Genomic DNA, 18551 nt, shown 5'->3' with positions numbered 1-18551 from the left:
TTTCATTAATAATTTTTGGCTGGGCATGATGGCTCATGCCTGTAATCCCAGCACTCTGGGAGGCAAGGTGGGTGGATCACCTGATATCAGGAGTTTGAGACCAGCTTGACCAGTATGTTGAAACCCTGTCTCTACTAAAAATACAAAAATTAGCCGGGCGTGGTGGCATGTGCCCATACTCTCAGTTACTTGGGAGACTGAGACAGGAGAATTGCTTGAACCCGGGAGGCGGAGGTTGCAGTGAGCCAAGATCATACCAATGTACTCCAGCCTGGGGGATAGAGCGAGACTCTGTCTCAAAAAATAATAATAATTTTTGAAAATGTGATTCCATGTTGGAATAATATTTTAGTATATTGGGTTAAATAAAATACATTATCAAAATTAATTTCAGGCTGGGCATGGTGGTGCACTCCTGTAATCCCAGCCACTAGGGAGGCTGAAGCAGAAGAATCACTTGAACCCAGGAGGAGGAGGTTGCAGTGAGCAGAGACTGTGCCACTGCACTCCAGCCTGGGCAACAGAGCAAGACTCCGTTTCAAAAAAAAAAAATTAATTTCACCTGTTTTTTACATTCTTAAATATAACTTTTAGAAAATTTAGCATCACCTCTGTGTTTTGTATCATTTATCTATTGCACAGTACTGCTCTGAGGGATCAATGGCTTGAAAGAGTCTGTCAGCTGTCAAAAATTTGAAATATCCACCAGTCAAGATTTGTATGTAAAATATTATCTTATCCTCTAGTGTCACAAAATATTACTTCACACTACCCAGAATTTGAATACTTACACATTTCAAAGTCATTTGTATCCTCTTCATACAGCAGATGGTTACAGCTCATTAAAGTATCACTCTAGAGTTATTGCAAACTTTGGTAACATTTAATGGCCATTCTGACATCCAGGGTAAGTAATCAGGTAAAGAATGCTAATTAATCAAAGACTTATTGATTCCGTCTCTATCTAAATTCCCTTGCCCATACATTAAACAATACTTTTGTTTCTATGAGAGCTAAACAAGGATCTTTAGGAAATATTTTGATAAGACTAATATTATAAAACAATTTTGTATTTACATATATACTTTTATATTTACCATATATATACTTCACAAGCTAAACATTTTATACTCATAAATTTATATACTCAGTCTACACACTCATAAATTTATAAATATATTTACTATACACACATACTTGTAAGTATATAAATGCATACACACACACACACGCACCCTCTCTCTCTCATAAATCTTCCCCTGGGGCCAGGCGCAGTGGGTCACGCCTGTAATCCCAGCACTTTGGGAGGCTGAGGTGGGCGGATCACAAGGTCAGGAGATCGAGACCATCCTGGCGAACACGGTGAAACCCCGTCTCTACTAAAAATACAAAAAATTAGCCGGGCATGGTGGAAGGCGCCTGTAGTCCCAGCTACTCGGGAGGCTGAGGCAGGAGAATGGCGTGGATTGGGGAGGCGGAGGTTGCAGTGAGCCAAGATCACACCACTGCACTCCAGCCTGGACGACAGAGCGAGACTCTGTCTCAAAAAACAAATAAAAAATAAAAATCAATCAATCAATCAATCTTCCCCTGGAAGAAAAGCATCAGAACTGCATGCCTTAGCAGTGTTTTCCCAACCTCTTTCATACCATGGCACATTACAGAAAATTGTAAGACACACTGGAGTAAACTGTTACAGCTGCTCAAGGGAGTGCATCACTATCTCAGCACACTTGCTTGCAGCACACCAGCTGGGAAGCTCGGTCTTAAAAGTCCCTGCAAAATACTGCAAGAGCTCTCTGACTCACATTTTGTTTCCGCCTGTCTCATATTTTATTCTTACTTATGCCTACAGTTGTGAAAACACAACCCCTCAACATTTTTAATGGCAATATCCAAAGAAGGCCACAAGATGGAGATATTACTCCATTTTCATTTATATTTGTATTTATGCATTTTTCTGTATCTGTTTCTCTCTGTGTATATCCTGCTTTCTTCCTCAGTGGTATTCTCAGCTACTGCCTCTAACATTTATTCTAATTCCTCTACCACTCAGTTTTAACTTGCTTTATTATAGAAATATATAATTAATACTATCATGATCTTTGTTAATATTAAAAGCAAGCAGATAATTGAAATATTTTCTTCTAGCTCTATATTTTCCCACTTCTCTAAAATTAAGATCACTTTTATTTACACATTTTTATCCTGCAAGCAAACTTTTTAAAAAAAAATTGCTACCCACAAAGTAATAAGTAGTCCAAGAGTCATTTACTCTAACACATTCTATTGCTTTGTGAAGCTACAGATTTATTACTTTGTGTCAATATCACTCAAAACTTCTCTGTAACTTTTCTTTGAGAACAGTCCTCAAGGCAGTCTGTAAGCATTACATGAAAATTATATTCAGATCTTTTCATCAATACAAACTATTTATCCGAGCTTCCTAACCTAATTTAGTCACAAAATTTAGCTCCAAATGACTACTTGCTATAGCCAAAAACCAAACCCAACTTTAAGATTTACTACTAATGAGGCTAATGTGAAGAATATGCTGCAAGCTTTGAAGGCAATTCAAAACAAGAAGCTTCAGTGACGTTTTAAGAGATGGCAGCATGTTGAAAAACTGAAGCTTTCCACAATAAACACTTGCAAAATCAGTCTAATTTACTTTAAGTTAAATCTTATGTACTTCCAAATGGGTGATACAAAAAGTCACACGTTGACTGTTTAAAACTACTACAGAACTGCACAACATGGCTGTCATTTGAACTTTACCAAATGTCTAAACTAAAATGCTTTAAATACAAGTCCATTTCCTACTACATATAAAAGATCCATATAGAAATATTGTATGATATAATTAAATCACAATTTCCAGGCTTCCTACTTTATATATGTTTATATTATATATACTTACATATATTATATATTAATATATTATATTTATACATGTTAACTTCCACAAATCAAATTTAATCACCAATTATTAATACGAAACACCACTTAAAGTCAGAAAAGAACCTAAATAGTAATCTTATCTGTTAACGAAAAGTGTGGTGATTGAAAATAACTATTAATAAGATTTGCAATTTAGAAAACTTTTCTAAAAGTCAGAGGTTTCTTTTTAATGTATAAATTCAGTTGGTCATGGAATAGATTCCTTAACCTGACCTGTTTTAATGGTATAAATAAAGTCCTTAAGGATTGACTAGAAATAAGAAGTTTCTACCTTCCTCATGTGTATGGACCCTAAGATTTCTTCATGGTCTATTCATACTTTCCCAGTAAATGGCAACAATGATCTTCTTCTTTCTAGTCATAACTCATTTTGACTACTGCTCACTATACATGCCACAGTTGGGTCTCATGTAACAGTTTAAAATTCTTGTTCCTCTTTTACACTGTTGGTGGGAGTGTAAACTAGTTCAACCATTGTGGAAGACAGTGTGGTGATTCCTCAAGGATCTAGAACTAGAAATACCATTTGACCCAGTCATCCCATTACTGGGTATATACCCAAAGGATTATAAATCATGCTGCTATAAAGACACATGCACACGTATGTTTATTGTGGCACTATTCACAACAGCAAAGATTTGGAACCAACCCAAATGTCCATCAATGACAGACTGGATTAAGAAAATATGGCACATACACACCATGGAATACTATGCAGCCATAAAAAAGGATGAGTTCGTGACCTTTGTAGGGACATGGATGCAGCTGGAAACCATCATTCTCAGCAAACTATTGCAAGAACAGAAAACCAAACACCGCAGGTGGGAACTGAAAAATGAGAACACTTGGACACAGGAAGGGGAACATCATCCACCAGGGCCTGTCGTGGGGTGAGAGGAGTGGGGAGGGAGAACATTAGGAGATATATATAATGTAAATGACGAGTTAATGGGTGCAGCACACCAACATGGCACATGTATACATACGTAACAAAACTGCACGTTGTGCACATGTACCCTAGAACTTAAAGTACAATTAAAAAAAAGAATAAATAAATAAAAATAATGAAATTCTTGTTCCTTCCATAACCAGGATTTGTTCCTTCCATAACCAGAATGTGTTTAACCAAGGATATTACTACCTTTCAGAATTCTAGTATTTGCTCTTAGTGGCATCTTAATGTTGCTTTTCTCCATTTTAATGCTGCTGCATATACTATGGCATGTCCTTTAATTCTTGATCTTAGACTCTTAGCTTTAATAATAAACAACTCAAATACTATTAGTTAACTGTGTAGCTGCACAGAGCTTAATGCCTACTGCCTCAGTAGCAATAAAACAGGCATCCATCTGATAATGAAGTACACTGTTTTATACACACATTCTAACAAAAATGTAGAATGTGGCATGCCCTTGCTTTTGCAATATGCCTGGTTACAGATGAGATTGCAGTTGCTGGATGACATAATCAGAAATACTTATCAAATATGGTGAATGAATCCTAACCTTGCGTAATTTAGTATTACTTAAGATGGGGAATAAAACATAAATTCTAGATTAAATTTCTAATTAGGTCCTAATGACACTCTTAGACAAAAAATTTCAGTAAATATAAGTAATACTCAAATATCAACTATTCAGTTCTTAAAATGAAATACTATGCTGTTATTTAAAACATGTAAGCATATTTTCACATTCATTAGTATAGGGCCCATCTTTTACAATTAAGTGTTTTAATGAAAATAAAGATTTTTGAAAATACGACTGTAACTTCATTATAAAATGACCTAGGGTCCTGCTTCATCCAATCAGAAATCTCTCTTTCCACTGCAATTCCTTTATCTTTGTATAACTCTGTAAGAAAGGCTCTGGAATTATCTTTAACTAGGTGGAATTAACTAGTATCACTACTGTCTAAATAGACCCAACAATGCCCACATTAGAAAACAGTTCTGAAAGCCACATAGTACCATTCATGGAATAAGAAGTTCATTGAGAGACAGCATAACAAAGCTGAGAAAAGGTTTAGTATAGATACTAGGCATTTTATCAAACAACTTTCATTGGCACTACTTACAATTGCCATATAAATTCTCCTCCCAGCAATCAAGTCAAATAACCTTAACCTCTGTTTTATTATCAACATCGAATAAAATATGATTTTGAAATTTACCACATTAAACCAATCACTAGGTTAAATGGTGACCCATATAATATTTTAGAATATATTTCTAGGAATAATTGTAATAGCAGAAGCCAATTCCACTTTCCCAGTTCCACTTAGGCTATTATCTATGAATAACAAAAGATAAAATATTCTAAGACTGTTCTCATAATTAGAGTAAAGAAAAAACTGAGAATAGCATAAAAGGAAAAAGGAAACTTAAAACTCAAAGTCTCTGTTCCATCAGTTCTAGATTATAGGTGAAAAAATTTTCACAATAGACTTGCTTTATCCCATAAAATTGGCTCAGGCATCTTCCACTAAACTACACTACCATATCACAAAAAGAGTGTGTACATAAGATAACTAATTCTATGAAAATTCGATCTGATGCAAAGATGTATACAATTAAACAAGTACTTATTCAGCTCTAACTCTATGCATGCCTACATAAGCAATATAAATGACTGAAAGGTTATCTACCATTCTAGATTTTGTGTATCTTTCTCCAAATTAAAAAAAAAAATGGATTCTACAATAAAAATGGGGAAGCTACTATTACACAACACACATGTACAAAGGAATAGACTCAACAGAGAAAGACTGAACTACACTCAACACCACAAGCTCAGTGGATTCCACTGCAAGAATCACCGGAGAAAATTGATAATCACAGTACAAATTCACTGTCATTCATGAATGAAATCATCATCTTCAATTCTAACAAGGACTGTGATGGGCTTTGGGGAGGCCCCATTAACTGGTTTTTCCCATCCAAAAAACTGAGTGGACACAGGAGTCAGGCAGACAAGAGATGAACTATCACCTTTATAACTGATACAGCTATTGAAGAATACAGGTTAGATGTGACGGCCAAATGGGCTTGCTAGCAATTTGTGCCCTCTGCTCTACAATCTAGACTTTGAGACAGTATGCTCAAGGGTAAGTCTGGTTAGGATAATTGCCTTACTGGTCTGGGCAGAGAGGTGCAAAGAGACTGATTCCCACCGCTCATAGCTTTCCAACTGATTAGCTCTTCCTAATCAAGCAAAACAGAGCAAAGGCAATCACCCTCCAGCAAGGTAACTCACACCGCCATGGAAAGATGTGAGAGATGGGTCTAGTGATCAGCAGTGTTTTTTTAGGGAAGTTCCTCCCCACCATGGGGCACGGATGAATGGGCAATAATTGTCCCTCCTCTAAACAGGATGGCTAATCTGTACATTTGAAAATACAGACTGAATAAGCTTAAAAGGTGTATTAATTCCTATTTAAAAACTAAAATCCAAATATTTTATAAGCACATTACTGTTCTTCTGCTTTTCTTCTGTTAACCAAGTTTCGGCATTCATTTGAATATAAGGATTTAGTTACAAAACACAAGGGAAAGAGAATGAAGCACATTTTCTAGCTATATAAACAGAAGTCTATAATGACTGACTGGCACCATGAAGACAACTCCGACTTCAACATAAAGCAAATACTACAAAATTTAAGATAATTTAGCTTGTCATTATTTCAATTCACAGATTTTTTGAATGAATATGAAGTGTTTACTGTTGGCTAGAATTACTGTACAAAGGATAAGGAAAGTCATGGTCCCAAAAGACAATTAAAAGAAACACAGAGGCTGGGCGCAGTGATTCACGCCTGTAATCCCAACACTTTGGGAGTCCGAGGTGGGTGGATCACCTGAGGTCAGGAGTTCAAGATCGGCCTGACCAACATGGCAAAACCCCATCTCTACTAAAAATACAAAATTAGTCAGGCATGGTGGCAGGTGCCTGTAATCCCAGCTACTTGGGAGGCTGAGGCAGGAGAATCGCTTGAACCTAGGAGGCAGAGGTTGCAGTGAGCCGAGATCATGCCACTGCACTCCAGCCCGGGCAACAGAGCGAGACTCCATTTCAAAAAAGAAAAAGAAAAAAGAAAAAAGAAAAAGAAATACAGAATTGCCACTGACCTCACAATAAGTACAGATGTCTGAGAAGCAGGTGCTGTTACACAAAATACAAATACTATGCAGGAACCTATAATTTAAGTTGGAACAAAAGATCTTTCGAGCACATCTTTTTTCCTACACTCCTCTCTCATCTTCCCCGCATATCCTCTGAAAAGATGCAATACCCAAATTGGAATGCGCTATTATTAAAGTCATTCTAAAAACAGTATGAATGACTAACAAGTCAACTGTATATACCCCTCAACAAAGACTTCTGCAACCCCTTTCTAGACTTCTAGAAAGGACTTGAAATCAAAGAATACATGGAAGGAGATTCTTCTGCTGCCTGAAGGCTGTGAAAGATTACATAGAAGTAAAATCTGTTGAGTAAAAACTGTCAAGCAACTACTTGTTTGGGGAATTACAGTTTACATTTAGTTACAATGTTTATAATGTGTGATTTAATAAATATTTAGGAGTCTACTTTGTGCCTCACTATGAAGAAAATAAAAAGCTACCATCTATTCTAAAAATGAGGCAACTAATTTGTCCAAGGTCATTTAAGGTGGTCTGGTCCAAGTTCTAAGTCATCTGCTATTCAAATTTTAGAGATTAGAGAGTAACTGAATTACCTTAGACCTGGTGCATAAGGGGATAAAGAAGATGCCACAGTCAGTCACTACCATCTCTAGTTTCTAGTTTAGGATATGGATATCTCAAAATAATGTTCTATATTAATTGTCTCCAATTCTTCCGTTTCACTCTCTCCTGAACCCAATCTATCCAGACTATTGATCTCACCACTTCACTGAAACAGTTCTTATTGAGGTAGCCTGTGACCTCCATACGGTTAATTCCAACAGTGAAATCTCAGAGCTCATCTTATTTGAATCATCATCATCATTTAACCCAGCTGACCCCTTTCTCTTTGAAACACTTTTTTCACTTGACTTGAGAGAACCTTGTCTTGGTTCGCCTCCTACCTTACTGGTCATTCCTGCTCATATCCTTTGTTGATTCCCCTCCATCTCCCTGACTCCTTTTTTTTTTTGAGATGGAGTCTCACTCTATCACCCAGGCTGGAGTGCAGTGGCACGATCTTGGCTCACTGCAAACTCCGACTCCCGGGTTCAACCAATTCTCTACCTCAGCCTCCCGAGTAGCTGGCATTATAGGCGCCTGCCACTACGCCCAGCTAATTTTTATCTTTTTAGTAGAAATGGGGTTTTATCATATTGACCAGGCTGGTGTTGAACTCCTGACCTCGTGATCCACCCACCTCAGCCTCCCAAAGTGCTGGGATTACAGGCGTGAGCCACCGCACCCAGCTCCTTGACTCTTAAAGTCTGGAATCCCCAAGGCTTAGCTCCCAGATCTCTTCTTTTCTCTTTTACATTCATTCCCTTGGTGAACTCATCCAGTTTTGTTGCTTCAAGTTACTGTCTAAGTGCCTCAGACTCCCAAATTCCTATCTTCGGCCCAAACCTTTCTTCTTGTAACTCTACACCTGAATAACCAATTGCCAACATACCAGCTCAACTTCAATGTTTAATAGACACCCCAAATTTAGCATGTCCAAAAACCAAATTCCTGATGTTCTCCAAACCAGGCTCCTAGTCCAGGTTTCTCCATCTCAATAAATGGCAATTGCACCCTTCCAGTTACTGAAGCCAAAATCTTTAGAATTATCTTCATTTTCTCTTTTTCTCTCACCTACCACATTCAAGCCATCAGTAAAATTCTGTTCACTCTATGTTGAAATTAAATCCAGAATCTGACCACTTTGCACCCCCTCCACTGCTACCACCCAGGTCCAATCTATACCACAATTATCCCTCTAAGTAACTAATGCCTCACAGACTATACTCAGCACACTAAAGAGATCATTTTGAAATTCAAGTCAAATCATGTATCTTTTCTGTTCAAACACAGCCTCCCCCAACTTACTTATAAGTAAAAGCTGAAGTCCTTACAATGGCCTACAAAGCCCTACATGGTCTTCCCTTACCACCTACGACTCAGATCTCGTCTCCTATTACTGTTCTCCTTGATCACTCTGCTCCTGCCATACTGCCTGCCTTGCTATTCCTCAAACACTAAGCAAGCTCCCGCCTCCTGGCTTTTGTGCTTATTGGAATGCCCTTCCACTATGCTCTGGTCTGAATGCTTTTGTCCCTCAAAATTCCTATGTTGAAATCTAATCCCCAAGGTGACAGTAATATAAGGTGGGGCCTCTGTAAGGTGATTATATCATGAAGGTGGAATCCTAATGGATGAGATTAGTTTCCTTATAAAAGAAGCCCCAGAGAGCTGCCTGTCCCTACCACCACATGAGGACACAGCAACAAGGTGCTATCTATGAACCAGAAGGCCCTCATCACACACAGAATCTGCCAGTGCCTTAATCTTGGATTTTCCAGCCTCCAGAATTGTGAGAAATCAAGTTCTGCTGTTGAAAAGCTGTCCAGTTTATGGCATTTTGCTATGACAGCCCAAACGGCCTACAACACAATTACCCACATGGCTTACTCCCTAACTTCTCTCAGAGGCCTTCTCTGACCATATAACATTTATATTTACTTATTTGGTTGTTTACTGTCTGTTTCTCCCTACTGAACTATAAGGTTAGGGGTTTTGTTTTATATAAAGGCCAACTCCCAATGCTTAAAATCCAATAGGCATCAAATACATCTCTGTTGCTTGAACAAGAAGAGATTAGTGCATAGAGCCAGGTCACCACTTTCAGTAGCCTACCTACTTTGTTCTGGTCCCTCATGTTTGGCTAGTCACCAAATGGTTCTGGCTTGAAAATTACACACGAAAGACCTTGGACAGGTTGCATTTGTTTCCACCAAATTTCTGGTCCCTGAAAGTCATCTAACAAAGTTAAGATTCAATGTAAAAAAAAAAAAAAACTTGTTCCATTCAGTTTCTCTGCTTGGACAGAAAAAATTTCTCCTGCATTCTTTCCAATTTCAATACAGCTGTATAGAGGAACACAGCTTAAAAATAATAAAATAATCTTCTTTTCAGATTCTACCTTGACAAAGAATCTTCTTGATTATCCATGCTTCTTTATTTTCTCATCTTTGCCCAGAAAGTCAAGTGCTCTGGATGTTCACACTGCCTAACTAACAATGCAAATCAAGTTACATGAAATTATAAACGAAAATTCTATGAGAGTTCACAGGCAAAGCTAGATTACATAACCTAAATTTTAAACTGCTATTAAATTTCTGCTGTCTTAAAGGCACTTTTCATGAATAACTGGATCTTCAAGATTTTTGGATAGGTTATGTTTAAGATTCTCTTTACCTAAAGAATGTAATCAGTGACGATAAATTCTAATTATTCCCAGTATTAAAGACATTCTTAAAAGTCATCAGAGTTTCACTAATTATTTTTACATATACTCCATCATCATTTGCTTTGAAAATGAGATGTATAGTGTCTCTATGAGCAGGGAGGGGCACCAGGTAACAGATCACAAATAGTTATTACAAAGTTGCTTGCACACATGAATCTGAACTGTGACATGCCTATACTTTATAACTCTTACAAAAATAAAAAACTGTTAGACTCATGGTACCCTGGCAACCTAGTAAGTTTATATTCAGTGATGGAATGAAAATGCAATGTTTGAAAATTAAAATTCAGTAAAAGTTGAATAGTTCACCCACATTTATGATAACCTATGGGGGAGGGGGATGTGCATTTCATATCTAGTCATGTGAAGTGTGCCTTGAATGACAACTATTGTAAACATTAATTTTTTACTCCCATAACTATTCAAAGCATTGTACGAAGGGCTCAATCAGATAGTGTGAAATGTACATTTTTCACACCGTAAGCCTGAAATCAGTGAAATGTTATCTTCTCCTTCGCGCGAGGCTTCAGGTAGAGACTGGATATCTACCCTCACTCAACCACCCTCAATGGTAGAACTAAAAAGCAACAGAAGGATTTTACAAGTTGATGTCTCAAGCTAAAAAAGAAAACTAAATGAAACAAAAGGAAAAGGGGGGGGGGAACCCATTCTTAATTACTGGTTGGGGGCTTCTCTTCCAATCGCACCCCAAGTCCTCTGCTGCCCAAAAAACTTAACACCTCCAACCTGGTAGAGGCTTCAAATTCCTCCAGATTTCTAAACTGCGAAAGAAACATCTATCTAACAGGCTAAAAAAGATGTCCAAGTACGAGGTAAGAAAAACTTCCGCAACACAGACACTGGCCACAGTGCATTCCTACTTTCCCAGAAGGGAAGAGGAGGAGAGGCAGCTGAAATAAGAATAAGGATGAGGGTAAGTCTCGGTGGAAGATGACAATTTAGAGAAGCGGCTGCTCTTTCTCACATTCAGGGAGACAGGAAGGCAAACGGTAGGTGTTAAATTAAAAAAAAAAAAAAAAAAAAAGTCTACCCACACCACTCTTCCTTCTTCCTCCAGCACAGCTGGAGGGGGAAGGCTCTTCCCCAGAACGCCGGAGCAGAGAGAAGGCATCGCCACCCCAGGCAAGTGGCGTCGTCCAGCCTGTCACTGGGGGCTGGGACTAGAAAAGTTGAAGCAGGAGTAAGGATCTGGGGAAGACGGACACGTCCTTCCGAGGCTGAGGACCCCGGTAGCCCGGGGTGAGGGCACCGGGTAGTCCGAGGCTGAGGACCCCGGTAGCCCGGGGTGAGAGCCCGGGGTGACCGAGCCCTGCCCTCCGTGTCCGACTCTCTCTGAGGAACCGGGGTCGCCTGCCGCCTGCCCCGGGCCCTCTCCGCCCGGCCCCGCGCGCCTCCTTGTTTACCTGCTGCACTCCGAGGAACTGGTAGAAGTTGAGCTGCACCTCCTCCACCAAGTCAAACAACTCCAGGTCTCCGCTCTCCCAGCCGCACGCCGGCGCCACGGCGGCCAGCAGCAGCAGCAGCAGCGGCCACAGCAGCGGCGTCCGCGGCTGCGGCGGCGGGAACGGCATTAGCCCAAGCTGGCGGCGCCCAGGAAACTGTGCCGGCCAGGAGCACAGAGCCGTCATCGCGCTGGGCTCGGAAAGGTCACCCGCCGTGCACCTCCGTTGGCCGAGGGCTGGGACGTGGCGGGCGGCACTGGCTGTGGGAAACAGCGCCCGTCAGTGAAAAAGCGCGGGCAGGCGCACCGGAGCGGCCCGCCAGGCGGCTGGCCCCAGACTGAGCGCGGAGGTGGCGGGAGCCGGCAGCCGGACCAGCGGGCGGGCGGGCGGGGCCGCAGTCGGCGCTACGTTCCGCGGACCCTAGCCCCCAGGCCTACACACAGCTGGGGAGCCAGCGCCCGGCGCCTGGGCTGCACAGGGGGAGAGGCTTCCCTTCGCCTCAGCCTATCCCACGCCTCGCTTCCGGTGACATCACGTCTCCTAGCAACCGCGGGGAAGGGGGCGTGGCCGGAAGCCTGGACGCCTGGCGCCCCGATCTGGGCCTAGGTGAAATGCCTTTCAATAGGTCGCGCGCGTAGAGGAGCTGAACCTGCGCCAAAACGGGCTGAGAGACAGGGACGGTTATAGCCATCACGCGTCTACCTGGAACGCCCCTCGTGGACTTCCCCCGAAATAGCTACTGTCTTCCCCTCCTCCAGCTATCGAACACTAAAAGCATATTTGAAGCCTGATTGATTGATTATGGCTTCCGTGCATTTAATTAGCCCTTTAGCAAAGAAGACAGGACAAGTTGAACCAGGTTCTAAAAGGGGCAAATCTAGTAAGTAGAGAGAGGTAGAGTAGAAAAGGAATTCAAACCAAAACAAAAAGTATACTTCTAATTATGAATTAAGATTTACAGGTATAATACCATAAAATGGCCTGGTAGAATTAATAGTTAATAATGGTGACTCAATCAGAGTTGGAGGAGGAATGGAGTTTATCCACCTTAGCCCACCTCCAGTTGGGGTTCTTTTGAAAACAGACCTCAGTTGAGATGTTTCCGTTTTAAAAGACAGGCTAAAAACCTTCTCTTCCATAACAATGCCTCACTTCCTAGTCTTGCATTGCTTCTGTTCAATCTCTTTTCAAGTTATTTTCTCCACCACAATTCTCTTGTGTGAACTTTATTTTCCTTTTGGCTTTCTCACATTTCTCTTCCCTGAACTCTCCACTCTTGCTGAGGAAGAAGGAAGCAAAAAAATGCTAGTAAAACTCAGAAAGTTAGCTCAATTTTGAAAGTTTGACCTCATGCTCTTTCATCTTGGATCTAGTTAGTTAAATCAAGCTCAATAGCGTAATGATAAAGCTACTTCCCTCTCATAGTCAGAATATACTATGTTGGATAAAGGTTAGAAAAACACTAGGAAGCAAATCTTACTGAGAAAATCCTAGTATGGAGTTTTAAAAATATTTTTAAATAAAATCAAATGCAAATCTTGGTATGGAGTTTTAGAAATTTTTGAATGAATTCATAAATGAATGCAAGTATATCTTGCTTAAAAATAATAGGTATGCTTGAATTACTCACATTTTAATCTATCATGAGGGCTGCTATAACAAAATACTTTAGACTGGGTGACTTAAACAACAGATACTTATTGCTCACACTTTTGGAGGTTGAGAAGTCCAGGGTTAGGGTGCCAGCATGGTTGGGTGCTGATGAAGCCTTCTTCCTGGTTTGCAGATGGCTGTCTTCTTGGTGTATCCTCAGGTGGCCAGCGAAGAAGGGGTGATGGATGGATGGATAGATAAATAAGAGTTCTCCGCTAGGCCTGATGGCTCATACCTGTAATCCCAAAACTTTGAGAGGCCAAGGCAGGCGGATCACTTGAGGCCAGGAGTTTGAGACCAGCCTTATCAATATGTTGAAACCCCGTCTCTACTAAAAATACAAAAAGTAGCCGGGGGTAGCTCACGCCTGTAGTCGCAGCTACTTGGGAGGCTGAGGCAGGAGAATCGCTTGAAACCGGGAGGCAGATGTTGCAGTGAGTAGGGATCTCACACCACTGCACTCCAGCCTCAGTGACAGAATGAGACTCTGTCTCAAAAAATAAATAAATAAATAAATAAATTCTCATGTCTCTTCTTATAAGTGCACTAATCTCATTATGGGGGCTTCAGCTCCATAAGCTCATCTAAACCTAATTATCTCCCAAAGGCCCAGCCTCCAAATATCATCACACTGGCGATTAGAACTTCAACACATGAATTTTGGAAGGATCAAAACATTAAGTTCACAGCAAGCAGCACTGCCTTTTCTGGGTATTTCCCAGTGCTTAGCACAATGCATAGCACATGAGAGCACTCAATTAGTTGAATTGAATCCTGTGACTACCTCCCTACCACCATTCCCCCTACCACAGATTTTGAGTTTATTTATTTAGAGACGGAGTTTCGCTGTTGTTGCCCAGGCAATGATGCCATCTCGGCTCACTGCAATCTCTGCCTCCCACATTCAAGCGATTCTCCTGCCTCAGCCTCCCGAGTAGCTGGGACTACAGACTCCTGCCACCATGCCTGGCTAATTGTTTGTATTTTTAGTAGAGATGGGATTTCACCATGTTGGCCAGACTAGTCTCAAACTCCTGACCTCACATGATGTGATACACCTGCCTCGGCCTCCCAAAGTGCTGGGATTACAGGCATGAGCCACCACCCCCAGCCAGCCAAGTTTATTTTTCGTTATATCAGTTTTCTTTTTTTTTTTTTGAGATGGAGTCTCACTCTGTCGCCCAGGCTGGAGTGCAGTGGCCGGATCTCAGCTCACTGCAAGCTCCGCCTCCCGGGTTTACGCCATTCTCCTGCCTCAGCCTCCCGAGTAGCTGGGACTACAGGCATCCGCCACCTTGCCCAGCTAGTTTTCTTTTTTTGTATTTTAGTAGAGACGCGGTTTCACCATGTTAGCCAGGGTGGTCTCGATCTCTTGACCTTGTGATCTGCCCGTCTCGGCCTCCTAAAGTGCTGGGATTACAGGCTTGAGCCACCGCGCCCAGCCTATATCAGTTTTCTTACAGTGAATGTCATCTTTACCAAGTCCCTAAATTAGGTTACTGTTTATTCAACGAGTAAAACATCAAAGTAAGATGAAATTAATGATCTTAAGCATTATTTTTCATATTATTGTAACATTCATCTTTTCTCCAATTTGATCATTAGATTAAGTGCAATAAAACATTTGAAACTGGTGCCATGTTGCCACAAATCTAGGATTCTTACCCTGATCTTTTAGCAGGCAGTCTAGTATTTCCCTCTTGAGTTTTACCTTTATGTTGTCTGAGAACCTCGGAGACTTACTCCATCTAAAGAGAGCCCATCCTCTTTCTAAGGCCAAGCTGAAACAGAATTGGAGTCTATTAATAATACTTCTCATGGACATAAGGTATTGCTGCCCAGCTCCAATGACACTTGTCCACCCTGAGATGATCTTCTTGCTTCTTTCCAAGGCCAAGCTGAAACAGAATTGGAGTCTATTAATAATACTTCTCATGGACATAAGGTATTACTGCCCAGCTCCAATGACACTTGTCCACCCTGAGATGATCTTCTTGCTTGTCCAGGTTCCTGCAAAGACCACAGTGATATTCACATTTAGACTTCTAGCCTGGTCTCTCTACCTATTCAGTCATTGTCCCAAAAATTACAGTGCAATTGAATAAATCTTTTGCTGAGGTCTGAACTAAGTGAGTGACAATATCCACTGTTTTATTCCCTGGTGACATGTACTAATTCTGAGCATAGACTCATCCAGCTTGGCCTGGGCAGAGTGAGTTTACACAGAAAAAGAGAAACAAGTGAGATGTTTAACCATTATGTGAGTTGTGTAATGGATTGGAAATATAGAGGAGCCCCAAACATACAGCCAGTTTTCCCACAGGACATTTGCTGAGTTCTGGGGTGGTGCAGGAGGCTGAGCAGCTGGGCGTGATAGGCAGAGTAAAATTACCCCATGTTCTAGTGCATAGAAAGCTAATTCTGCTTAGAAGGAGCCTGCCTCAAATACACAAGCATTCTCCCGCTTCAAGACATTTACACTATTTTTGAAATTGTATGAGAAGGAGGCTAAATATCTAAGCTTAAAACCTCTCAAAGGCAGGACTGAATCTCCAGAGCAGAGGAGGCAGGAGCCATCCAGGCTCTTGATCAAAATCCCAGAGGGATCACACATGAAGAATAGAGAAAAACCACAAGTGGACTGTTGTACTGAAACCGCACCCCAATCCCAACCCAGCTCATCCTTGATTAGACAGAGGCAATCAGAACATTACCCTATTTGTTTGTGTTTATCCCTAGAAGAGAATAACATCATCTATATTGTCTATAGATCTTTAATATAAAAGTCTAACATTTGTTAAAAAAAAAAAAATTATGAGGTGTGAGAAGAGCAGGAAAATTTGACCAATAATCAAGAAAAAAAATAAATAATAGAAGATCCACAGATAAGCCAGATACTGAAGTTTAGATAAGAACTTTAAAATAACTATTATGAAATAAAGCCATAGATTATAAAATAGAAGAAAATATGAACAAGATGGATTAAAATGTGCAGAATTTTACAAGTATTGAAATCCATAAAAAAGAATCAATGGAAAATATTGAACTGACAAATGTAATTTCTGAAAGGAATATTTCAACGGATCGGTTTAATAGCAACCTGGACACAGCAAAACAGAGGGTTAGTGAATTTGGAGACTGGGCAAGAAAAATTACCTAAACTCAAGCACAGAGAGAAAAACAAATGGAAAGAATAGAACAGAGCTTAATAGGCATGTGCACAGTGGTGTAGTGGAGTCCTAGAAAAAGAGGAGAGAGAGAATGAGCAGAAGCAATATTTGAAGATATAATAGCCAAGAATTTACAAAAGTAATGAAAGACGTAAAACCACAGATGAAAAAAATAACTCAAAATGAATCCTAGACCTGAATGTATGAGTTAATGCTACCAAACTCTTGTAAGAAAAAAACAGGAGTAAATCTTAGTGACCTTCGGTTAGCCAATGGTTCATTATACATATAGAAACATAAATGACAAATGAAAAAAATAAATTGGACTGCATAGAAATTAAAAGTTTTTATGCTGCAAACAATATTATCAGCAAAGTAAAAAGACAAGAGAATAGGAGACAATATTTGTAAATCACATACTTCATAAGGGACTTAGATCCAGAATTTGTAAAAGATTCTTACAACTCAACAACTAAAACAACTCCCTTTTATTTGTTAATGGGCAAATGAGTTGAATAGACATTTCTTCAAAAATATGGAAATGACCAAATCACATGAAAAGATGCTCAACATCTGTAGTTATTAGGGAAATGCAAATAAAAACTACAATGACATGCTACTGCTCACCGAGTAGGATGACTATAATCAAAAAGATAGACAATAAAAAGTGTTGAACATGTGGAGAAATTGGAATCTTCTCACATTACTGCTGGAACTCAAAATGATGGAGCCCCTTAGGAAAACAATTGGGAGTTTCTCCAAAAGCTAAATGTAGAGTTACTATATTACCCAACAATTCCACTTCTATAGAAAAGAAACATATGGCCACACAAAAACTTGTACACAAATGTTCATAGCAGCATTATTCACAATAATCCAAAAGTTTGTAAACAACCCAAATGCTCATCAACTGAAGAAGGAATAAACAAAGTATGGTATATCTATGCAATGGAATATTATTCAGCAATAAAATGCAATGAAGTATGGATACATGCTATGACACTGATGAATCTTGAAAACATTATGCCATGTGAAAGAAGCCAGTCACAAAAAATCACCTATTCCAGTTATATGAAATGTCCAGAATAGGCAAACTTATAAAGACAGAAAGTAGATTAGTGGTTACTTAGGGATAGGGAGTAGAGAAGGTTACAGATTAACTGCTAATGGTTGTAAGATTTCTTTTAGGGGATGTGAAAATGTTCTAAAATTAGATTATGGCAATGATTGTATAACCTGGTTTAGTATATTGAATACTAAAAAAACACTGACTTAAATATACTTTAAATAGGTGAATTGTGTGGTATGTCAATTATGTCTCACTAAGGCTGTTAAAAGAAAAAGAATAAAACAACCACTCACAAACACAATATGCTCAACAAACCCCAAAATGAATAAATGCAACAAAGCAAAGCAAATCTAAGCATATCATTGCCAAACTGTAGCAAAGCTTGTGGGATGTAGTGAAGGCAGTAACTTCAAAGAACATTTGTGGCAGGGCGCTGCGGCTTATGCCTGTAATCCTAGCACTTTGGGAGGCCGAGGTGGGCAGATCACTTGAGATCAGGAGTTTGAGACCAGCCTGGCCAACATGGCAAACCTCATATTTACCAAAATTACAAAAAATTAGTTGGGCATGGTGGAGTGCGCCTGTAATCCCAGCTACTCAGGAGGCTGAGTCACGAGAATTGTTTGAACCTGGGAGGCGGAGATTGCAGTGAGGTGAGATTGCACCACTGCACTCCAGCCTGGGCAACAGAGCGAGACTCTGTCTTGAGAAAAAAAAAAAAAAAGAACATTTGTAGCCTTAAATATCTTAAGGAAGGAAGGCA

At 40.0% G+C, this 18551-nt stretch overlaps 1 protein-coding gene across 2 annotated transcripts in view; it reads right to left on the bottom strand.

Annotated features, from left to right (window-relative positions):
- DNAJC1 (DnaJ heat shock protein family (Hsp40) member C1) overlaps positions 1-12374 on the bottom strand; it is a 232725-nt gene extending 220351 nt beyond the window's left edge. Inside the window, exon 1 of one of the 2 annotated variants that reach the window (XM_023223119.2) lies at positions 11858-12374. In XM_023223119.2, coding sequence (XP_023078887.1) covers positions 11858-12082 — 225 coding nt within the window. In that variant the 5' untranslated portion in view covers positions 12083-12374. The remainder of the gene's footprint in view (positions 1-11857) is intronic. The other variant, XM_023223118.2, reaches the window with a different exon arrangement.
- Between the last annotated feature and the right edge of the window lie 6177 nt (positions 12375-18551).

Source organism: Piliocolobus tephrosceles, chromosome 9, assembly GCF_002776525.5.
Source record: "Piliocolobus tephrosceles isolate RC106 chromosome 9, ASM277652v3, whole genome shotgun sequence".
NCBI classification, from domain to species: Eukaryota; Metazoa; Chordata; class Mammalia; order Primates; family Cercopithecidae; genus Piliocolobus; species Piliocolobus tephrosceles.
Note: the sequence above shows the minus strand (reverse complement) of the source record. Positions and strands in the feature narration are given on the sequence as shown.